General features: G+C 44.6%; 1 protein-coding gene across 1 annotated transcript in view; it reads right to left on the reverse strand.

Annotated features, from left to right (window-relative positions):
• The window catches only part of CEP350 (centrosomal protein 350), a 3609946-nt gene that overhangs the window by 1447006 nt on the left and 2137268 nt on the right, over positions 1 to 25672 (reverse strand). The window contains exon 17 of the mRNA XM_044085746.1: positions 5309 to 5449. Coding sequence (XP_043941681.1) covers positions 5309 to 5449 — 141 coding nt within the window. The remainder of the gene's footprint in view (positions 1 to 5308; positions 5450 to 25672) is intronic.

The raw sequence follows: 25672 nt of genomic DNA on the forward strand, positions 1-25672 counted from the left end.
CGGCGGTCTGTCTCTGTATTTTTCTTTGCGTTTTTTGTGAATTCCGGTAATCCGATTGCTAACAGACATTTCAGGATAGTTAAATCTTGAACCAAAGTATTTAGAAGCAAAAATATACCGACGCTTAATAGTGCTTTGGTTAAATTTGGCACAAAACCAAAAGCAAGGCACGTTGTGGTCAGGGCCTAGGCAAGGAATACAGTACATATGAAAATCTTTATGAGGTATTTACTTCCCACAAGTAATACAATTATTAACTTTTACTTTGCTTTGGGCACCGCGCGGCAAGAAAGACGGATTAAAATGGCGCTGGCTGCATGTTTTATACCCCTGACAACCTGACGTCATGGAAGAGGTGACAGCAACCGACGCAGGACCCAAGACTTTGTTATTCAGGCTGACTGAGGGCAACCGGCCAGCAGATTACCCAAATGTAATGACTGCAACAGTGAAACACGAAGAACATCACTGATTTAAGTAAGGGATTACTGTAGAAAACTTTCTTGTCTGTGTTATTCCGTCTTTTAGTACAGTTATGGTGGTGGTGCTGTGGTAGCGTTGTCGCCTCACAGTAAGACGCTGTACGGTTTGATTCTCAGCTAGAGCATCTTCTGTGTGGAGACATGCGTGAATGGGCGTACCTTTTTGTAGCATGCATCAAGTTTTATCTTATGAGTAAAATGCAGGTTGGTAAGAATTAAGATGCATAGAGGAGTGATGGTAGAAGACAGGATGAAGCAGTAGTTTTTCTACTGGATTCAGACTGAAATGGTTGCCCTCCGTAAAAGAAGCCCAGTTTCTGATGTGATTTTTAATAGCATGAACAATATAATATTGATCAAATTTTAAATTATCAATTGTAACCCCTAGTAATTTGGTGATTGTACTATATTATGGTGTTGGTTGCGGATATAATGTGAAAGGTGTGCTTATCGGCTTTTGAGATGTTTAGGTAAGGTAAGCATTAACTTGGTTTTGTTTGATTTTAGAATCATGTAGGAGGATGCTAGTCACTACTCAGAGGAGAAGGATTCTTGGGCAAATGCATGAAGGTTTTGATTGGTAGGGGGTGAGCAGAGAAGAGTTAACTCGTATGCATATTGCACAGTGCTAGCACACTTAATAGCAGACTGCAGCTTATCTATAAACTATTAAACAGTAAGGGAACCACAACTGATTTTTGAGGAAGTGCAACAGAGACTGGGAAGAATGAAGATAATTCATTCCCTATTAAACAGCTTCATACCTGGTGAATAAAAAAATGTGAAACCAAGAAAGTGATTTGCAATTGAGGCTTAAGGAAGAAAGTTCAAGCAAAAGTTTTTGGTGTGAGACTGGGTTCACAGGCTTAGGATAAATCAAAGAAGAGGGACAAGTCTAGACTGCCTTTGTTTCTGTAACTATAAAGTTAAGAAGGGCAGTGATTGAACTGAGGTGTGGTATGAAACCATGCTCGGTTTCGGAGAGGAGATTACTGTTAATAAGATAGTCAAGTAGTTGTATATTTCTGGAACTTTTCAAAGTGGAGACAAAATTTTCTTTCATAGAAAAAATAAACTTCTGTCCAGGGTTTAATGTTCAAAGCCTATGATGCGGTAGTTATCAAACTGAATAGTATCTACCCACAACTTCTGTTGTTAAAATGGGATGAAATGAAAGGACAAATGGACATATATTTTAAGTTACTGTTGTCACAGCATGCCTCCTCAGCCCTAATCCCAAATGACAGACACCTTTCCGTGTACCCTTTTGAAGTCAAACTATGATAAACACTTAAGAACAAATACAGCATAATAACATATTTCAACCTATTGCTATCAGCTATACATATGCAACATGTCTCCCTTCCCCTACCCCCAGAAGATTGCCACCCATATATACATAGATTTTAAATTGTGAAGAAAGTGAAAAAAACACACACTAATTCATTCCAGCTCATTGCTCCTACACACTAAACTGGCCCTAGACAGGTTATACTGACTTTTTTGCATACCTCTGAGGTCTAATTTTGAGGAAAGTTAAAGAAATAATTGTCACACTGCTCCAGCTAACACACAAGCTAGAATGACCTTCAGTGTACACCTTTGAAATTTTACTGTGCAAAAAATCAAAGAAATAATGTTCACAGCACTCTCAGTCTCTACACAAACTGTAGCAATATGTGCCCACCTCTGAGTGGTTGGGATCAGCTTCAGACTAAGTAGGGTCCCGTGCAGAGGACCCCACTTAGCCACTTAAACAGCCAGGAATGAAAGTCCCCAGAAGCTCTGAGGGACCAGATGATCTGTGATGCATTTTATGTCTTATTTTTTTCTACTGTATACACCTGCCAATATTACTTTCTGTCACACACACACACACACACACACACACACACACACACACACACACACACACACACACACACACAATCACAATGTTTTCTTTTGGTGATTTGGAAGAACATCATTTCCTCTGTGACATGGATTTGGGGTGCTGGAGGAAATCCCACACAGAGGCAAGGAGGACATGCAGACTCCACACAGATGGAACTTAGACAAGCGAGCACTGTTAGATGGCAACACTACTCACTGTGCCACTATAGCAACAATGTGTTCCCTTCCCACACATTCTACCCAGATCACCAAACACAACCACTTATTGGTGAAGTGCTGATATCAGACATTGATGGAAAGTGAAAGAAATTATGGCCAACTTGTTGCACTTATGCAGACTTTGATGCACATCAAACTCCCTCCCCCTAACACACACACACATATGTATGTAATCATGAACCACAACAATTAATATGTTTACACAGCATCTGAATACAGGTAAGAATCTCAGGTGATTCAGTAAACTTTTTAAGAAACATACCTCAGGAATTTGTAAGCTCTCGGACTGATTCAGAATATCTTTCACTCACCATAACTGAATTTCCCAACATGAAAGAAATTGACTGATTTTCAGATTTGCTGAGAGAGACTCTTATTTACTGACTATCAGAAACATTTCCTGACAGGTGGCAACCCTAACTTACGGGTGGAGTTTGACTGACTGTGATGTGATGATGTAAGAGACACAATTATTGGTTGGTGGAAAGTGGTAGGCAGAGATAAGATAGTTTAAATATAGTGTAAGTAAGAGTAGGTGGAGATTGGGTGCTGGGTGTTGGGTAGAGGAGCAAAATGAAGTGGGCCCTCCCACACATTATAGCATTCTGCATTACAGAAAAAAAAATCAGTTTGCCATTTAAATTAATAGTTGAGTGTTCCAGAATGTAGGGAGAGGATTCTCTCTAACCGTTAAATATATTGCCAGAAATGGAACAAGATGAGCTAAGTCATTTGTAAGTGACAAAAAATGAGACAGAGGACTGATGGTGCTTAGTCTGCAAATGAATGAATGAAAAGGTGTTGAAAACCTATTGTTATTACTTTTTTTTTTGCATCATATTCTAGTTGAGGCTGATTTTAGTGGGCATCCATACCAAATTTGTGGGAAACTACAATGCTTACATTGAGTTTAATTGTGGGATGCAAAGTCAGTGTTGCATATAGCAAATTTTAGGGGGATAGGGTCAGGTGGACCATTAATTCTGAAATGTAACAGCTATATGGTTAAGGTATTTTCCATTTCTGAATGTTTCAAGTTAAGATGCTAAAAAGGTTGACTTTATATTAAACTCAAAAGTGAATATGCTTTTGTGTAAAAATAACATTCAATGATACACAGAAATATCTTAAAACAGTGATGCCTCTTATTCTTTCTAATCTTTAACACAAATATAAATGTTTTCACCAAATGGTTTTGGCTTTCTGAGACTACAACGACAAGTAGTATTTAGGTCAATTAAAGCTGTCAATCTCAAGCAAAACAATACATATTATATACTAAAGGGCAGCAGTTCCAACTGGAACAGTTTTCACAAACCCAAGTTCTCAAAACTATAATCCCAAAAGAAAATCCTTAAAACATTTTAAACTCTGTCATTCTTAAAATAGAAACCAAAATCACATGAAAACAAGAGCATCTCCAAAAGAGAAAGAATAATACGACAATCTCCAAATATTTTTGAGTTCCCTGCTACTTCAGACAATCGTAATAAACATCAAAAATTCCAGAGATGGCAACCTTGAAAGAAATACTAAATACAATTTGGATTTTAAATACCTTCCCTTCTCCCCCATCATCCAAGCACAGTACTAGTAATGGAAATGCGTAACTATATAAAACCGTACTCAGCCACTTCCTAACAGTAGAAATGACAAAGACAAATTCTGGTGGTGTAGAAACAACACAACTAAGTGACCTGAAAAAAAAAAAAAGCTGAAACACACAAAAGCTCCATTATAAAAACTCCTGCTATTACCATCTGTGAAGTACAGAACATAATGCAGCCAGCAAAGTAAAACAGGAAAGTAACAAGTCACGTGCTTAACAACATAACATTTCTGTTTTGGCAACTGTAGATAAAAATTTTAACTGAGGAATATGCAAGAATCAGGTCACAGTTCAAGCATATAATCTACAGACATTACCTTACCCATAGGTATTTAAACAGATCAAATGTATACTATGAGCCATTCTGAAAGTTAAAACAAGCACTACATACTCAAAATAAGTCCCTTTTACACTGCAGTATATAAAACAGTGACCTGCAGAAAGCGTTCAACAACACTTCCTGCATATCCAGACCTTCAGCATTTTCTGGCACTTCAATTTTAAGTCAACAAAAAAAAAATTGCCAAAGCCCAAACGTCAATGAAATATTTAGTCCAAAATGCCATAAAACACAGCAAAGCTTTTGGGTTAAATACCCTTTTGGTTTTGTATATAGAGCTCATTTTACACGATTTTTGGACCTTTTTTGGTTGGTCACTTTCATTTTAAGTTCAGGCTAAAAATGTCTTTCGGCTTTTCCCGGTTAGGGATCGCCACAATGGAACTCTGGTCCACTAATGACTGGCAGTGGATTTTTACGGTGCTGAGTAGCCAGCCCGGCGCCCAACCTTCAAAGAAGGCACACCCATTCACACACGCACCTACCTGCATGTCTTTAAGATCACTTGACCGCAGACTGCACACAGAAGGCGTTCCAGATGAGAATCGAACGGGAGAACCTCTTGCTGTGAGGCGACACTACTAACCACTGCACTACCGCGACCTATCGTGCAATTATTTTTTATTCCTGAGGGTTACTGGTTATGGAGTATACTAATCCTAAATACAGTTCAACATTAAATTTAAGAAATATCAAATGTTATGCATGCCTGTCTCTCCACCTCAAAAAAAAAAGGGGGGGGGGTCACATACAGTAAAAATTTACCTCCATAATCTGTCGTGCAGCATCTGCAGTGAGCAAGGCAGCCTGGGCTTGCTGGGTCACAAGCTTACTTGCAGTCTCTTCTAGTTTTTCTGCAGCCTCCTGGCGTGTTTGTACTAGCTGCTGAAGACATTCTGCTCGTGCCTAAAGCAAAATAAATGACTGATATGTTATGACAATTTTAAGTACGTACAACTTTTCATCATTAAAATTAGTTTTAGCAACTTTTTGCCACAAAAGTAAAATGTAATTATCTCGTTTAAAAGTGAACAAAGGAGAAAGAATCTAGTTTACAGTACTATCTAAAAGTGTGCACAGTGAACCAAGCTGCTGCTTATAGAATACTTTTCGAATCCAAAACTTTTCAAAAAGCCACACATGAAGTCAAGGCTCTGGCAGAATGAGTCTTCACTCTTGTCTGGAACAGTTTATTGTTCTTACCTTTACCTGTTCTAAACTTCAAAGTTAGGGAGTCCACCTCCACCAACAGACCAGTAACCAGTGGGGCACTGCAGGGATCTGTGGCTCAGCCCTCCAGGTGTTCATAGGTGTTTACTAGGCTAATGACCACGAGGGCCTTTTTAAGCCTAGTCATGCATTCCAAATCTCTGACAAGTTCTGATACCCTTGATAAGTGTAAGCATGGGCTTGGGAGACGAATCATTTACAGGTTACCGGTGTCCATTACAGACACAGCTGCCAAACCAGGAATGAATTTCCAGTTTCCCATCCAATTGTCCAAGCTGCACTTGAATTGGGTTAGGGAGGAACTCTGCTTCACATGGATGGGAAGCCTGTTCCATAGACAGGGTAGTCTCTGAGAAACATACTCATCTCTCCAGCAGGTCCTATATTGTTTGGAATCTACTTCTCCAAAGTATAGGCTAAGGTAGATGGGCTGTGGCTTACCAAATTTGCAGAGGACTGTAAACTGGGTGCAGTCATAAAGTCCCCAGATAATAACGCATTTCAAAAAGGGCTGAGACAGATGAATGACTGGTGCCAAACTTACGGACTAAAGCTTAAAGCAAAAAAAATGCCTCATTAACCGCTTTGGCAAAGCAGCAGCCCCTGCAAATTATTACACAGACAGCACCCCTCTAAGCTCAAACTCAATCAAATGGGACAAGAACAACTCGCTCCAGGGATCTCAACATGGCCTGTGACATTAACAGAACATGTTGAAGATACAGATATACATATATATACATATAGCAATTGCCACTCCTCTGGAATAAGACCCCACTCCATGTGGAGCAGAGTTCCTCAATGATCCTATTCAACTGGAACCTTGACAACTGGATGGGTGACCATAAATTCACTTCGGGGGGGGGGGTGGCACCTGTGTCCCTCATGGCCAGGAGCAGTAAGTGCTAATCACAGACTCGCTCTGCAAAAAATGACAGTCTAAATTTGGTCAGTATGGGTACTCAGGGTTTTTTTTTTTTTGCATGGCTAGATTTGTAAAGGTCCTAGGGCCAGTAGCCTACTAACCTTCTATGAACAAGAAATGAGCAAGTGATCAGAAGTTCTGAAAGTTTTTGTTCTCTCACAACAGTACTAGAGTTGTCGAAAGACATCCAAGGTATAGGGTATCCTTTCTTCCTCGTTTTTTAGTTTCTGCAAAGAAAACAGGCAGATGGACAGCTTGCTTTAAGGTAAACTTGGATACTACTTTAGACATAAATGAAGGATTATTTCTTAAGGAAAAGCTGCCTTTGTGGAAAATGAGAAGGTTGATCCACCATGAGAGCTGCAACTCAGATAATCTTACTGCAAAGGTCAGAACAATAAGTAAGAGTTTTTTCCATGTCAATAACCTCAAGTCAGCCTGATGAGCTGGTTCAAATGAAGCACAAATTAATTTTTCTAAAACAAAATTAAGATCCCAAGGAGGAGTCATCTGTTTTCTATTAGGCTTCATATGCAACATCCCTTTAAAAGTAAAAAGTTACGTCTTACCATAACTTGGCATTTGTGTTGTCTTACTTCATTCATCCTCATGATAAGGTCGGGTCAGATCTGGCTTGGCCACTTTCCACAGACTTAGATCTGACTCTCAAGCTCTTCTCTCATACCCACAACACCCTACATCCACCCAATTGCCTTAGATTGAGTTTGCCAAATCCAGTCATACCACACTCGGACACAAAAGGCCGGCAGAAGAGGCTAAGACACAGGACATAACAGTGCTGAGCTCATCCAGGTTCCTCACGAAGAAAAGCAGGGGGATGGTTGGGTGGGAAAGTGAGGATGAATGAAGGAGCACAACATAGATGCCAAGTTATGGTAAGACATAACTTTTTAATCTGATGCTGCCTCTTTCATTCACCCTCAAGATAGGGTCAGAGTCCCCAGATACAAGAACCTTGGGTGGCCCTCATGGAATGACATGTTGGAGCACCATAGAGGAAAAGGAAGCCCTGCTCTTGGAAATAACATTCAATCTGTAATGTGATACAAAGGTGTAGTTATTAGACCATGTAGCTGCTGCACAAATGTCATCAACAGAGGTTCTGACATAGAAAGCTGAGAATGTAGCCATGGCCCTGGTAGAATGTGACCTAGGGGGTTAGGTAACTGCAACCCTCTGGAAGAATAAATGAAGGAGATGCAATCTGAGATTCATTTTGCCGGGGTAACTTTTGATACTGCTTGAAAAAATCTATTAGAAGAAAAGGCTATAAAAAGCTTATCAGACTTTCTGTATTGCTCGGTCCTGTGTAAACAGAAGTGGAGCTGTCTATGAACATCTAAAAGGTGAAGAACATATGCCCCTTTGTTTGAAAAGTTGGGAAAGAACACTGGAAATTGAATGGACTGATTGATATTACTTTCTGTAGACACTTTAGGCATAAAGGATGGATTAGTGCATAAGGACACTCTATCCCTATGGAATTAAATGTAAGGAGGTTTAGAAGATAGACTTTCAAGCTTAGAAATCCTCTTGGTGGAAGTGACGGACACCAAGAGAGCTGTTTTCCAGGATAGGAACTTCAAGTTGCAAGTAACCGCAGGTTCAAAGAGGCCCTGTGTCAATGCCTGCAGCACCAGTGTAAGGTCTTAAAGAGGAGTAGGATCCCTAATGGGCTAATGGGGGGAGGGCCTCAATAAGAAAACGCTCTTCTTGAAGGATTTACATAATCTGAATGTGAACAAGGAATGTGTCTGACTAGCTGTGTGAAAATCAGAAATAGTGGCTAACTGTAGCTTAATCCTGGAAAAGCTAGCACCCTCATTGAAAAGGGTAGAGAGAAACAGTAACATGTCCGAAACAGGTGCTGAGGATGGATCAATGTTCCTATTGGTAGCCCAGACAACAAATCTCTTCCACTTGTTATTGTAAACTCTCTTAGTGGAAGCCTTTTGAAATGCTAGAAGAATCTTTTGGGCTCGGGACTGAAACTTGGACTGTCTAATCAAGGTCGGAATTGGAAAAACCAAGCAGTCGATTTCAGGGTTTAAAGATTTGAGTGTTGAATCCCCGACGGGTGCGAGAGGAGTACCGGAGTGGGTTCCAGCATCCAGGGAGGATACTTTAGGTGAGACCACAGGAAGAAGAACCACACTTGGTGAAGCTAGAAGGGGGGGGGGGGCAATGAGGATGACTGAACTCTTCAATCTGCTTGCCTTCTGAAGAAACCTGGGGATGAGTGGGAGAGGAGGAAAGCATACAGGAGACGCAGGGGACAACTGTGGACTACAGCATCCCTCGGGGACTCCCTGGAGGAGAGAACAGAGTGAAACACTTGCTGCATTTGTTGTTGAGGGGAGAGGCAAAGAGGTTGCAACAAGGTTGACCCCAACTACTGAAGATCATGTTTGCTACTGATTGGTTGAGGGACCACTTGTGTGGAATCAGAAGTGACCTGCCGAGTCTGTCCGCCAGATAGTTGGTTTTCCCTGGAATGTGCATTGCAATTAGAAAGCAATCTGAAAAGATCACCCACTCCCACACCCTGATGGCCTCCGTACATAGGGGGGTAACAACAGGTTCCTCCTTGCTTGTTGATGTACCAGACAACTGACATATTGTTGGTGTGTACTGCAATAGTCCCAATAAGGAGAACATCATGAAAGGCTTGTAACATTAGAACAGCAGCTCTCATCTCTAGGACACTGATATGCAACTGGTCTCGGAAGTCGACCACATGCCTTGGACCACCTTCGCATTGTAATGCCCCCCACCCGAATTGGGAAGCATCCGTGGTCATGGTGGCTATTGGAGAATCTCTGACAAAGGGTATGATGAGGATAACATTGTTGGAATGAATCTACCAACTGACAAGACGTTCACAGAAGGGAGTCAATTTGATGCAAAGGGACAAGGGGATATGAGAGAATGGACCATTGAGTGGTTACTGTCCTCTGTAGAACTCGCATGAAGAACCCGGTCAGGGGAACTAATAGGATGGCTGCAGACATGGACCCCAGCGTAAGTGACTTCTGGATGCCATGTCCATCTTGATATGGTAGCAAGCATCCTTGAGGTCGATGGAGCACATCCACACATCTTTCCCTAATAACGGGAGAATTGACTGTAACATGACCATGCGGAACTTGGACTTCTCTACATAAAGGTTTAAACGCCTGAGATCCAAGATGGGTCTCAGGTCCCCTGTTCTTTTCAGCACCAAAAAAAGAATCTGGAGTAAGCCCCTAATCCTACTTGGTCTGAGGGGACAGGCTGGATGGCTCCCTTTGACAGCAACTTTTGTACTTCTAAAGTTGCGGAATCCCTTTGACTGGGTGGAACGTCTGGGATTCTTTTGTTTGGAGGGGGATAAGAAAGAAGGGAAATATGATAACCTCTGGAAATCATCTCTAATACCCACTCATCTTGGGTGATGTCTCGCCAGGCTTCTGGGTATAGAGAAATGCGACCCCCGACTGGCTCCAGAGACGCACAGTCGGGCCTCCCCTCAGGAGCGCTGGTAGGGAGAACCACGAAAGGAATCACGATCCCCCTGATTACGCGTGCCTCCTCTGCCTCTAGGGTGGCGTCTACCTGAATTTCCACCCCATCCTCTGCCTCTGGAAGGGGAATCACTCTGTGCGTCGTGAAAAAACCTCTGCAATTTTCTGAACCTCATTTTTCCACCCTTCTGGCCCTTGGGGTAAGGTCTAGAAGGCATGGTAAAACGGACTCCCATGGCAGACAGGGTTTTTCCTTCTTGCACCTAGTGAGTGTCCTTCACCTTGGTTACAAATAAGGATGAACTGTCAAAGGGGGCGTTGGTGAAAGTAGACTTGAAAGCCTCAGTGAAGTTGCACAGGTGCGTCCAGGAGTGTCTCCTAAGAGAGGGTCATGAACCCGCAGCCCTGTTCGCTCTGTCAGCTGCCTAAGAGATCAGCCTCATGCAGGAGTTGGTAATAGAACTTAGGGTAGACATCTGAGCATTGACCTTCTGAGCCACAGCATCAGAAACGTTACCCTGTAGAGAATCTCCCAGCTCTTTGAGGAAATCTCTCTGGAGCCGTGTAAAATGTGACAAATAGTTCAGCGACCGCAGTGTAATGGCCGCTGAAGAGAATACACGCTTCCCATACCTGTCCATAGCAACAGACTCCTTGTTAGGGGGATGGACAGTAGATGAAGTTTCTGCAAGTTCCCTCTTGGTGGCTGCTGCCACCACCATGGGATCTACTGGGACGCCTTTTGTAAGAAATTCTCTGTCAGGGGGAGCAGATAAAAACTTGTTGGGTCTCCTAGGGACTGGTTCCACAGTGTCTGGAGTTTCACACACCTTTAAACAAACGAAGTCCAGGAGCTCGCCGAATGGGGGAGAAACCAAAGAGGCGGAGGGTTGGGACCCAAAGGCCTTCAGGAACACAGACTCCTCCTCAGAAGGGGCTTTGGAGGGCCAGTCACCTCTCTGCCTCAATATTTCCAGGATATCTGAGAAAGAGATCGTCAGAAGACAACTTGGGGGACCCCTCGGACTCCTCCAGGTCGGTATCAGACGTGAGAGACTCATTTCGGGAGTCAATGTGCTTCCTCTTGCAGACTCTCTTTCTGGGGGGCTCCTCAGGTAAAAATTTGGGGAGGCCTCAGAAAATTGGGGACCACTCATGGAGGTATCCTGAGGCCTTGGGTCTCCACTGTCCCTGGATAGAGGATGATGGGAGACTGATATCGGTGCTGGAGGGGGAAGAGAGTAGGTGTCGTAAGATGCAGCTGACGACCTGGCCAGCACACTCCTCATGACCTTGAAAGCTGATCCCCCCGGCTCCAAAGGTAGACTAATCGTGGAAGATACGGTAGTAGCCCTCGGAGCCGAGGTCCAAAGTCGATGTCGGGTCCATGCTCACCCGAGCCGAAGCACTGAGAGGAAGGCTAGGAGCCGAAGATGATCGATCAGAGACCTCCCTCTCGGGTCCGACCGGTGAACTGTGAATCCTGGACCCCGTGTATGGCACCGACAGGGTCGGAGCAGAGATTGGAGCTGAGATGCCAGAAGGTGCTACTGGAACTGACCTCATGGCATCTGACAGAACAGACAGCTCTGGCTCCAAAGAAAGGCTCGGAGGAGGAACAGCCAAAGATGAAGGGATGATGGGCTCCGGAGCCAAAAGCAATTTAGCCAGCACCGATGACTGGAGCAGTTTCTTCACCACTCTATCGACATCATTGGAAAAACTGGAGACCGGCTCCAAAATGGAAAATCTGTCACTGGCTCCAATAGACTGGGAGCCGATGTCGACATAATAGATGTGCTGCCTTCTGTCGGCCCCGAAACCAGTGGAGCCGAAGAAGCAACTATAGTTATGGTGATTTTCTCTGGCGGCTCCGAGGAAACTGATGGAGCCGGAGAGAGTTTCTTTGAGGATTTTTTGTTTTTTGTCAGGTTTGGAAGGAGAGGATCTGGAACTAGAAGACCTCTCCAAGTCTTCTTCAAAGGAAGGTTTCAGCAATCCTTTTAAAATAAGCTTGTTCTTCCTCTCTTGCAACACACGGGGACTGAAAGCATGGCAGAACAAGCAGGATTCTTGTAGATGAACAGCCCCCAAGCAATACACGCACACTGAGTGCCCATCAGTCAATGACAACTTATTATTACATTTGACACACTTTTTAAAGCCTGAAGGCCTGTGCTCCTTAGAATCCTTGAACATGCTGACACAAAAACACACACACAGGGAAAAACAGTAGGGACACCTTCACCAAAAATAACCAACGATAGAATGCGGGAAACTAGAGTCTCTAACTGAAATGGCCTAGAGACTGCAGGATAACCACAGGGAGGACTAGATCCTCTAAGTTAAACGAGCCTAGCCCATAGATACCAAAAAAGGAAACGGGATACCAAGAAAAAGGGCCAACAGAACCGGTCACACAACCAGCAGAAGCAAAACACGCACTCTAACTATGAAAATAGCTATTGGAGCTACAACATTGAAATATAAATAGAAAAATTGTACTTCCCTATGGCCAAGAGCGAGGCCACGTCCGAGCTATATGAGCAGCAAATGAGATCTGGGGATAGGCGCATTGCAGCATGGGATACCTCTTAGCCATAAGCCAATTGAAGACTTTGAGCTAGAGTATGGCAGAGTCAGAGCCGAGGTTCGGCTCTGAACCCAAGGGTAAGAATGTAGGCAGATTGGACTACATAACATCAACTTGTTTGCACATAATTATAAGGGCCATATCTTCAGTGTGTTTTGTTTATACTTTGTGGGCATTGCAGACGCATTTCAAAAACCCTAGTGCACTTGTGCTTGACAGTAACATTGCTGAGAACTGGAGAGTCTTTAAGCAAGAGTATGACATTTTCATACAGGCTGCATTTTCTGATAAAGATGACCGTACAAAGACATTTATTCTGCTTAATTTGGCTGGGTCAGAAGCCATTGAAAGGGAATGTTCATTTGTAATATGCACCTGCTACCTATACCAGAGAGGGGGAACAATCAAATTGTTGTACCAGCTGAGTCAAGGAAGGACCCCGATGGCTTATAATAAGAAGTTATGTACCTACCATAACGTTCCATGTTAGTTGTCTTCTCTCGCCTTCTTTCTTGCTTGATGGGTTCGGAGCCGATCCCTCGGCTCCGACTCGGCACTTGCTAAGCTCGAGAGTCACTTTTACCAGCTCGAGGCAGCCCCATATCCCATGATGCAAGGCGGTAAGTACCCAGATCTCGTTTGATGACAAAGGGCAATAGCAACAAGCATAACATACTTCCCAAAGGAAGAAGAAAACTAACAGATGGAAGAAGGACCAGGTCTGAATGGTCTTCAGCATAACAGTTTCTTATAACAAGGTCTGTCCAGGCCAGGGGGAAGGAGGGAGGGTCGCAAGAAAGAAGGCGAGAGAAGACAACTAACATGGAACGTTATGGTAGGTACATAACTTCTTAATGTTAAGTTGTCAATCTCGCCTTCATTCTTGCTTGATGGGACCGCCCCTAGCACCTCTATCCTGGGTGGCTCAATGGAACAAACTCTTGAGGACTGTAGAGCCAAAACTGGCTCTGTCCCTGGAGGCCAAGTCCAATTTGTAATGGGAAACAAAAGTGTGAGGAGTGGCCCAAGTGGCCGCTGCACAAATAGTGTCTAAAGGAAGTCTAGCTTGAAAAGCTGTAGAAGTAGCTAAGCTCCTAGTTGAATGTGCTTTAGGTTTTGAGCACAGCTGTTTTCCCCTGAGCAGATAAATTTCAGAGATGACCGAAGAAAGCCATCTAGACAAAGTCACTTTAGAAACAGGAAGACCTTTTTTATTATCCGCATAGGAAACAAAAAGTTGATCAGATTTTCTAAATTTTTTGTTCTGTCCAAATAATATCTAAGTTGACGGTGGACATCAAGATAATGTAGCTTTTGTTCAGCTCTATCTGAATAGTTAGGGAAAAATACAGGGAGATCAATGGATTGATTCAAATTGTTCTTTGAAGCGACCTTAGGCAAAAAGGTTGGGTTAGTTCTCAAAGATACTCTGTCTTTGTGAAAAACCAAATAGGGGTCGAACCGAAGAGCATGAAGTTCAGACACCCTCCTGGCGATGTAATAGCCACTAGGAATAAAGTTTTCCAAGAAAGATATTTCAGGGAACAAGAAACAGCTGGCTCGAAGGGGAAGAATCAAGGATGTCAGCACTAAATTTAGATCCCACTGAGGAGGAGGATTCCTGATTGGAGGCTTTAGTAGGAAAATTCCTTTCAAGAAGGCCCTGCAGAGCCTATGGGACATAATATTATGATCTGCTATCCCGACATGAAAATTGGAAATAGCAGCCAATTGAACTCTGACTGTGGAAGAAGAGGAGCCTGCATGAAAAATCTCTGCTAAGAAGTCCAGGACTGCCTGAACAGGGGCAGTAAAAGGATCAATATTCTTGGCCTTAGCCCAATAAGAGAAACGTTTCCATTTGCTTGTATAAATCCTCCTGGTAGAGGATTTTAGTGAAGCTACTATGATGTCTCTAACTGGGTTAGAGATCAAAGGAAGCCTGGCTAAGGAAGGAAGTGGAGCAACCATGCTGTGAGGTTGAGAGAAGGGATTGACCGGTGCAGCTGACCCGATTGGTGAATCAGAAGATCTGGCACTGGGTCCAGATGCCACGGCTGCACCAAAAGATGATGATGGAGGAACGGGAACCAAACTTGTCGAGGCCAGTAAGGGGCAATGAGAATCATTTTGGCTCTCAAAACGGTAGCTTTCTGGATAACCTGAGGGATCAGAGGAAATGGAGGGAAGGCATAAAGAAGTCCCTGGGGCCAATCCTGGGTCAGAGCGTCTCTGGGGGGATGGCCTGATAGAGGGAAGAGGCAGAAGAAGTCTGGACATTTGCTGTTTTGGGGAGTAGCAAAAAGATCGCAACATGGACGACCCCATTCCAGAAAAATCTCTTCCGCTATAGATTGCTTGAGAGACCACTCGTGAGGCATGAGAATAGCTCTGCTCAATCTGTCCGCTACAATGTTGGTTTTCCCAGGGATATGCGTTGCTACCAGAAACCGATGAGAGGAGATCGCCCATTGCCATAGTCTGAGCGCTTCTCGACACAAGGGGTAGGACTTGGTTCCGCCCTGTTTGTTGATATACCAAACTACAGACATGTTGTCTGTGTGGACTGCAATTGTCCCTACGGGAAGAAAGTCGTTGAGGGCTTGCAACGTTAAAAGCACTGCTCTCATCTCCAGGACATTTATGTGCAGATGGTACTCGAACGGCTGCCACGTCCCATGAACCATCCTGCCCTGATAATGACCCCCCCACCCGATCAGGGAGGCATCCATGGTGACAGTGGCTATCGGGGATGGGGGTACAAAGTACCTGCCTTGGTGAACCTGAGGAAATGTGATCCACCAAGCAAGATGCTCTTTGCATGTCTGTGTCACCAGAATCTGGTGACGCATTGGAAGTTGTTGGTATGACCATTTTGTGAACAGCATCCACTGAAGAAGGCGCACGTAGAATCAAGCCAGGGGAAGAAGAGTAATGGCCGCAGCCATGAGACCTAATACCTTTAGAACCATTCTGGCCTGTACTTTCTTGTTGGCCAGAATGATCCTGACATGACTCTGAATGTCTGAAACTCTTTGATCTGTAAGGGTAGCTGACATCCGAACAGTGTTTAAGTTTGCGCCTATGAAGGTAATAGACTGGCAGGGCAATAAGGATGACTTTTCGAAGTTGATCGAGATGCCCAAATGAGAACAAAGGTTTATTGTGTAATCCCTGGCTTGTATAAGCTGATGCCTGGTGGTGGCTGACAGGAGCCAGTCGTCGAGATACGGAAACACCTGGAATCCTTGACGTCTCAGGTGAGCCGTGACCACTGCCATGCATTTGGTGAACACTCTGGGGCTGTAGTGAGACCAAAGGGCAGGGCTCTGAACTGGAAATGACTGGACCCCAGCCGAAGCGGAGAAATCTCCTGGAGCGTCTGTGAATCTTGATGTGATAGTACGCATCCTGAAGATCTATTGAGCACATCCAGTTGTCCTTCTGTAAGAAGGGCAGAATTGACTGAAGAGTGACCATTCGAATCTTGTCTTCCTGACAGACTTGTTGAGTCTGCTGAGATCCAATATTGGTCTCCAGTCTCCCGTCTTTTTGGGGACCAAAAAGAACCTTGAGTAGATTCCGGGCTCTGAATGGTCTGTTGTAACTGTCTGAATGGCTCTTTTTTGCAGTAGTTTTGAGACTTCTAACTCTGCAATTTCCCTTAGACCGGGTGGTACATCTGGAAGGGAATTTGAGTGGAAGGGACTTTCCTCGAAAGGAATTATGTAACCCTTGGATATGATCGACTGTACCCATCTGTCTTGAGTGAGGGAATGCCAGGCTTCTGGGTACAGTGATAATCTTCCCCGACTGCCTCCAAGGAGGGACAGCCGGGCAACATCTCAGGGATGCTGAAAGGGCTTGTCAGAGAGAGGCTCTCTGTTTCCCTGGTTTTTCGGACCCCCTCTGCCTCTAGAGCGGCGTCTGTTGTTGTTACCCCCTCTGCCTCTAGGGGTAAACTGACCACGTGAATCCGGCGTGACTCCTTGGGATTTACGGAACCACATTTTCCCACCTTTCTGTCCTTTGGGATAAGGTCTAGAAGGGGTGGAAAACGGACTCAACAGTAGAAAGAGTCTTGCCGTCCTGTTCGCACCTGGTCAAGGTTTCCTTCACCTGAGGGCCAAACAAAGCTGACCCATCAAAGGGAGAATTTGTGAAGGACGCCTTAAAGGGATCCATAAAATCACATAGCCGCATCCAGGCTTGGCGTCTAAGAGCCACACCTGTACCTGCGGCTCTACTCGCTCCATCCGCAGCATAAGATATTAGCCGCATGGAGGAGTTTGCAATGGAATTGAGGGTTCCTAGCTGCGAAGCAATTTTTTCTTGAGCCCCTGCAGCTGTAGGATCCTGAACTACTTCACCCAGCTCCTTAAGGATATCCCTCTGGAGTCTGGTGAAGTGACATAGGTAATTCAGCGAACGCATAGCAAAGGTCGCTGAGGAAAACATCCGCTTACCGTACCTATCCATGGTCCTAGAGTCCTTATTAGGAGGATGGACGGCACGGAAGGATCTGCAAGTTCCTTTTGGTGGCCGCAGCCACCACCATGGCATCAGCGGGACACCCTTAGTGAGGAATTGCTTGTCACACGGGGCAGTGATAAATTTTGAAGGCATCCTAGGGACTGGCTCTACAGAGTCAGGAGCTGCCCACGCCTTTCGTGCAATAACCTGCATAAGGGGTTCGAAAGGCGGAGACACCCAGGAGGTGGAGGGCCGAGATCCAAACGCCTCTAGGTACACTGACTCATCCTCAGAGGGATTGTTGGTGGGCCAGTTTCCCCTCTGTTTAAGGAGTTCTAGGATGTCTGAGAAGGAGACATCCTCAGAGGGGAATCTAGGGGATCCCTCTGACTCATCAAAGTCAGTATCCGAAGTGACAGACTCGGGAGTCTACATGTTTCCTCTTACAAGTCCTCTTCCTAGGAGGATCTCCCGAAACATCAGGAGAATCCTCGGAAGAGGGGGAAATTCCCAATGGGGAAACCTGAGGCGGAGGATCTCTGGGTCCTGTAGCAAGAGAAGTGGCAGAGATGTCAACAGGTACTATAGAGGGAGGAGCTACGGGAACAGACTGCTGACTGATACCAGTGGCCAGCACACTCTTCATCACCTCGAATGCTCCCCTCCCAGGCAGGTCTGAGAGAACCCGTTCCGAAGAACTAGGAACTCCGGGGACCACCGAAAGGGAAGTCTCCGAGGCAGATGTCGGAGCCGAGCTCACCAAGGCCGAGGCTCCAAGGGGAAGAGCGGGCTCGGACAAGGGTCCGATGCCACTCTCCCCCTCGGAGGAGACCATGGAAGCCCGACCACCGAATCCCTCTAAGGAAGGTCTCGAAGAGGAGATAAGAGTAGAGGCTGAAGGAACAGAAGGGGGTATCCGTTCTCCAGCCGTAGCAGTAACCATTCCCGAAGACTCCAACTCCAAGCTCTGGGGTAGAGTTGAAGGAGGAACTGTAACGGGGTGTGGACCAACAGTCGTCTGTTGAGACGGACTATGTAACATTTGGGCCAGTACCTGTGACTTAAGTAATCTACTGACCACTCTCTCTAGGTCATGATCTGACAGTCTGGATGACCTTGAAGATCGGCTCCGATGGCTCCGTTCCGAAAGAAGAGGTGAAGCCGGAGCCGAAAGTATCGGCTCCAAGGAAGGAGACCTCGACCTCTTCCTGGAATGAGCCATCGAAACCGATACTATAGATCCTGCGGGAGCCGAAGACTTACGGGAGCCGACAGGAAGCCTCGATGTATCGGCTCCAGCCGGAGCCGATACAGCCACCAAAGTAACGGTGTCGGAGCCGATCGGAGCCGACACCGATGCCTGTGCCACATGGGGTCGGAACCGATCGGAGCCGACACCGTGGTCGATGCAGATTCGGCACCGATAGCCATCGGTGCCGAAGGCTGTTAAGCCAGAATCGGCTCCAGCCGGGCCGATCTCGACTCGAACGAGTCGGCCGAGGCCGCAGGCTTAGACACAGAAGCCTGGGCCTTGGAAGATTTAGCTGATTTTGATGGAGCCGACTTAGCCGGAGAGCCCTCCGGCAAGAAGGCCCCTAAGTATCAGCTTGTTGCGTCTTTCCTGCAGGACTCTCTGGCTGAAGGAATGACAAATAGCACAGGAGTCCTGCAGGTGAAGAGGCCCCAGGCAATACAGGCAAGAAGTGTGACCGTCTGTCAGAGACATCTTCTGACAGCACGAGTCACACTTCTTAAAACCTGAGACCCTCTCCTTTGACATGGTGCTTCACAAAACACACACACACACCAGTCAAAAATTTAAATTAAAGAAAATACCAAAAAGGTATTCCTAAAATAAACACACACACACCCTAACAGGGAGGGATGGGATGGGTAAAGTTTGACTAAAAAATTAAAAGAGACGGGGATTTTCTGTCAGGAAATCTAAATAATTAACTTATAACTAACAATAAAAGGTTTTTTTAACAAAAAGGGGCTTAAATATCAATAAAGTGAATCACTTACCAGGAGCTGGTAAAAGGAGGACCTCATAAGCGAAGCGGCAAACGAGATCTGGGTACTTACCGCCTTGCATCATGGGATATGGGGCTGCCTCGAGCTGGTAAAAGTGACTCTCGAGCTTAGCAAGTGCCGAGTCGGAGCCGAGGGATCGGCTCTGAACCCATCAAGCAAGAATGAAGGCGAGATTGACAACTTAACATTGTAAATTTAGAGAAATGGGTAACCCCTCGATCAATGTTACAGTGGGAATATACTTATTTTACACAAGGGATCAAAAGCCTGGTGAAACTTTTGCAGCATATAAAACTAACTTGAGAAGCAAACCTAAAACTTGCAGATTTGGTGATTTAAGGGATGAGTTGATAAAGGAAAGACTTGTGTGTCATATTAAAGATGATGCTGAGAGAGAGATTTTGCTTCATGACAGTGACTTAACTTTGAATAAGGTCATTGAGATTTGTCAGATAAGCTGAGCTCACAGAAAAGCACACAAACATGCTTACAAATGAGAATAGCCCTAGAAGGCACAGTGACAAAGCTCATGTTGATAGTATACAGCAAGTAATTAAAAGAAACAGGCACAAGCATATGGCAACAACTGTAGTCCCTGTAGCACCCACTAGTAAACCCCAGAACTTTGCAGCAAATTCCAGAGTTCGCACTGTCTCAGTAAAGCATAAGAATGAGTCAGCAAACTCAAAGCATGGACCCCCAACCTAGTTTCACTGCCAACTGTTGTAATTGGTGGAAGCCATGAATCTAAAAGGGAAAAATGTTTAGCTTTTGGTCAGCAATGTCAAAGATGCAATACATGGAATCACTTCAAAAGGTTTTGTAAATCAAAAGGCCCCCATTGTTTTATTAACTGGGAACATTTTAAGAAACAAGTTGATCAAATAGAAAGCTGCATCTCTACTCTTCATGTTGATGGTGTGTCAGTGCTTCATGAAATAGTCAATGCAGTAGATTTAAGGGCAAAGAATGAAGTACTTTGTACCGTTCGGATAAATGGCAAACCCAAAGAGCTCAAAGTTGACACAGGTTCCAAGTGCAATGTTATTTCAGCAGAAACATTTGCTAGTGTGTACCATGGTGAAAGGCTTGACTTGGCAAGGTGTGCAAAGCTTGCTGCTTATGGAGGTGAAGAAATTCAAACCAAAGACTCAGTAGTGCTATCATGTTACTCTGATGGAAGATATTACGACTTGTTATTTTATGTGGTCAAGAGGCAGGTCTAGTCATTATTAGGGCTCAGAGACCGTTTGAAAATGGGACAGCTTTCATTTAATAAGTCCATCATGTTAGCGTAAAAGACCACTACTCTATTTTCGCCCAGTACATATTTTCTACCTATGCTGATCTCTTTGAAGACAAATTAGGCAAACATCCAGTTCTGTACTCCATGAAGTTAGACCCAGAGGTCAGTCTAGTTATCAGGCTAGCATGAAAAGTTCCAATAGCCATGCAGGACAGAGTCAAAGCAGAAGTAGATTAAATGGTGTGACAAGGTGTGATTTGTCCAATTGAAACTCCAACTGAATTGGTATCTTCTATGGTGGTTGCTCATAAGAAAAGCTCATATGACATCAGAATGTGTGATGATCCCCGAGATTTCAACAAAGCGCTAAGAAGACCTTACCATCCAATGCACACAATTGAAGAAGTCACAGCCATGATGCCAAATTCCAATGTTTTTTCCTGTCATAGATGCAAAGAGTTCATTTTGACAAATTCAGCTTGACAAGAAATCATTATTGCTAACTACTTTTCAGTACTCCATTTGGCAAGTACAGATTTTTGAGAATGCCATTTGGGATAAATTCTGCAAGTCAAGCCTTTCAACGTGCAATGGAGCAAAGTTTTTCTGGGTATCCTTGTGCTATCACAGTAGACAACATACTAGCAGGAGGTCACGGTAAAGGGGAGCATGACACAAACCTCAGAAAAGTTCTAGAACAGGCACATTAAGTGAATCTTAAACTCAATCCAGAAAAATGCAAATTCAGGCTACAAAAGGTTACTTATGTTGGTCATTTATTTACTAGTACATGCCTATGACCAGATCCTTGAAAGCAAACAGCCATTGTCAAGATGCCAGCTCCAGACAATGTTCAAGTCTAGCAATGTCTTCTTGGCATGGTCAACTACCTAGGCAAGTTCATTCCAGACATGAGCCAACTATCAGCACCACTCATAGAGCATACACGTAAAGATGTATCCTGGTCTTGGTCAGAGCAACACCAAAGAGCATTTGATGTCCTGAAACAAAGTGTTAGTCCACCAACTCTCAAGATACTATGATGTTGACAAAACAGTTGCTGTTTCCTGTGATGCTTTGACATTTGGTCTTGGCGCAGTTATTGTACAAAAGGATCAACCTGTTGCCTATGCATCGAGAGCTCTTACCCAAACTGAGATGCAGCGTGCCAGATAAAGAAAGTGCTTTCGGCAATTGTGTTTGCATGCTCGAAGTTCAATGATTATGTTTACGGTAGACCTATCCAGATAGAAACAAACCACCAGCCCCTAGTCACTACCTTGCGAAACCCTATGCATTCACCTCCAGCTCGACTGCGACATATGAAGCTGAGATTGCAAAAGTATAATATCAATCTTGTCTACAAGAAAGGCAAACTTCTTTATCTTGCTTATACATTATCCATATCGCACAAAAAAACACTGAACAGAATGAGAACCTTGATTTTGAAGTCATGGAAGTGAGAAATTTTTCTTCCACATGTCTTGATGAGTTGAGAGATCACACAGCCACAGATTCAGTTTTACAAAGGCTCAACCACTTTATCAATGAAGGATGCCTGGCAAAGCAATCTAGTTTACTTCAAGAAGTGCAACCTTATTTTCCATAGAGATGAGATTTTGTCTGACAAAGATAGCATTATGAAAGGTCCGAAAGCAATTGTTCCAAAGTCCTTGCAATAAGAGTACATTCCTGTCTTGGATCGTGGTCACCCAGGTACCGACTCTACCAAAAGGACGAGAGGGCTAGTATTTTGGCTTCTATATCACAAGACAATGACAGAGCACTTTTATCTTGTTCCATGTGTAACAGTACTAAGCCACATCAGCAAGAGGAACCACTTCATATAAACCAGATTCTGGAACCACTTTACCAACAGTTGCCACAGACATTTTTAAATGGAATGGTCAACATTATTTGGTGTTAGTAGACTCTTACTCCAACTGGTTCAAGATTGACTTACTTGCTAACTTAGCATCCAGCACAGTCATTACTAAGATGAAGCATCATTTTGCAGTACATGGTAGCCCGCCCAAAGTTATTTACGACAATGGTACGCAGTTTACAACAAACAGTTCAAAAGATTTCTTGAAGAATCGGACCTTACTCATGTCACGAGTAGCCCTGAGTACCCACAGTCAAATGGTTTGGCAGAATGTGCAGTTCAAAGTGCAAAACAGTTATCTGAGAATTCAAAATGAGATAATAGTGATGTTTTCCTGACTCTTTTGAATCTCAGAAATGTTCCACATGATAAACATCTTGGCTCTCCTGCTCAGCAACTTCTGTCGAGACAAACCAGAACCACACTACCAATCAATAGTCAATTGCTGGTTCCATGTGTCAACAACAGGTCAGTGAAAGCCAATCTGTTGAAGAAGTGCCTAACCCAGAAGTCCTACTACAATAAAACCAGCAAACCACTAAATCCATTACGAGAAGGAAAAGTGATAAAGATGCAAATGTCCAGAGGTTATGATTGGACTGGTTTCGTGAAGAATATTTGCCCAGAGCCAAGATCATACCCTGTGGAATCACAAGGAGCAGTCTTTTAGGCAGAATCAGAATCATGTGAGACCGTTGTCTGAGCCTATACTACAACAGACAGCCTGTGGGAAAAATTGTTTATCTCAGAGTGAGTTGTCCAGTGTTACAATTCCAGAGGAAGTTTCAGAGAATATTCCCGTTCCTATGACGACTCCAGAAGTTCCTGATATGAGTTGTTCACCCAAGACTGTCCCTGTTGCAAAATTTAGTCCAGACTGTTATGTTACGAGATATGGTTGCATCTCTAAACCCTGTGATAGATATAATAGATACAAAACAACTTGGACATGAACGTTCTGTTTTGTTTCTAATGTCTATAATAACGCATGTCTAACTCTAATACTGTTTTACAAAGGGCAATCTTTTTAAGAGGGAGGATTTAGATCAATGTGTGTGTATGTAGCTTTAAGAAGCTATCCAAGGGCTTGCACAAGTCTATAAATACTGAGCACATGCAAGTCTGACTGCCATTTTGTAATAAGCTGTTGAGATGCAAGCATGTATGTATGTAAGATCTGTCTGTTAGCCAGTTTGTATTTTATGATGCTGCTATCCATCCTAATGTGTTTCTATATATTAAAAGCATCTAAACGAAATACCCACCTGCTAGACATCTATGTTAGAAAGACAGGAGAGACGGGTCCCCTTGTCTTTGTCGGCACTAAAAAGAAATGAGAGTAGTTTCCGAGTCCTCTCTGTTCGGTTGGGACCTCCTAGATTACTCTTTTTTGCAGCAGCTGTTGAATTTCCTGTGCTGCCTGCTCCCACTGAGTGGGCGGCATGTCCAGGAGGCTTCATGAACTCGGAGAGGAAAGGGAATAACCTCTGAACCCAGTGGTTTTGAGTCAATTGCGTCCTGGCTTCCAGGTGCAAAGCTAATCATCCCCCAATTGCCTCCAGAGATGAACAGCAGGATAGTGTCTCAGGAGCACTGGCAGGGCTTATTTGAAGGGGGTTCTCTAAAGCCCGGATTCTGCAGCCTCCTCTGCCTCTGGGGCAGCATCGACCTTCAAACCTTCCTTCTCTGCCTCTAGGGCAGCTCTCCGCGCGGGTCCTGGAAAGGCTCTTGGGACTAGCAGAACCACATTTTTTTGTCCTCACACTGGTTTCTGTAAAAGGACCTCTGGGAGTAAAAAACTTGATTGCAACAGCAGAAAGGGTCTTCCCATCCTTTTCACTGCTGGTGAAGGTGTCTCTAACTGAAGGCTCAAAAAAGGAGGCACCACCATAAGGGGCATCCTTTTCACTGCTGGCGAAGGTGTCTCTAACTGAAGGCTCAAAAAAGGAGGCACCACCATAAGGGGCATTGACAAACGTTTGCTTTAAAGGGCTATGCAAAACCACATAGCCTCATCCAGGCATGCCTCCTTAGGGAAAGTCTTGAACCGGCAGCTCGCCAGATCCCCTCCATGGTATGGGAGATTAACCTCATCAAAGAGTTGGTGATAGATGAAAGAGTGACCAGCTTAGGAGAAACTTTCTTAAACTCCTCTGCAGGTATGGACTCAGACAGAAGCAGTCAGTTCTTTGACCAGGTCCCCCTGGAGCAGAGTAAAATGAGCTAGACAGTTTAACAACCTCAGCGCAAAGGTTGGAGAGGTGTAAATGTGCTTCCCAAGTCTGTCCAGCACTCTTGTTCCTTGTTCACCAGATGGACACTGGTAGTCTCCTCTGCCAGCTTTTTCTTGGCGCTCGCCACCCCCAATATAGCATTGACCATTGGACCGTTACTCCAGTGTTTCCTGTCCATAGGGGTGCTAAAAATCTATCGGGCAACTTGGGTATAGGCTGGATGGAGTCTGGTTCCTTCCATGCAAGGCGAGATATTAAATCCACTAGGGCATTCGCTGGGGGGGTGTCACCCAGGAAGTAGATGGGCCTCGCCTAAATGCCTCCAAGAGAACTGACTCTTCAGAGGAAGGAGTTTGGCAGATCACCCACCTTTCTGCTTCTGACCTTCCAAAATGTCTCTGAAGGAGATATCCTCAGGTGCGGATCGGGGGGATCCTTCCCCCTCATCGAAATCAGTATCCTCTGTTAAGGACACCATGGGGGAGTCCACGCGTCTCTTGTTACATGTCTTCTTCTGAGGAACCTCCTCAGTGGGGTATTCTGGGAAGATATCAGAATAGGGGGATCCCTCCTGAGCAGGGAAGTCTTGCAGGCTGCTTGGGACGGGAAGACTCATGTCAGGACAAGAGAGAGGAAGGCCTGGATCAGACGGAGGTAGGGGGTGGATTGAGGAACTTGTACTGTCAAATCTCCAACCCAGGAGAAGACCTTCTCCACTACCTGAAAGGCTGATGGACCAGGCAAAGCATTACCAAAGATAAACGGACAGGACTTACACCTGATCTGTGGCCTACAGACAGAATCGGACCAGAGCTATTGAGCACCGAAACCTCCAAGGGAAAGGACAGCTCTGAGAAGGACAGAACCGATCCCAGTCCCCTGGACCTAATACTGATGCCACAGCTCCGAGACTCACTCTGCTCTGACAAGGCCAGAACAGGGTTATTCAAGGGCATACTTGGCATTGAGGAAGGAATCTTCCTCC

Source organism: Protopterus annectens, chromosome 10.part0 (assembly GCF_019279795.1).
Source record: "Protopterus annectens isolate FY-2018-M chromosome 10.part0, PAN1.0, whole genome shotgun sequence".
In the NCBI taxonomy this organism is placed as follows: Eukaryota; Metazoa; Chordata; order Ceratodontiformes; family Protopteridae; genus Protopterus; species Protopterus annectens.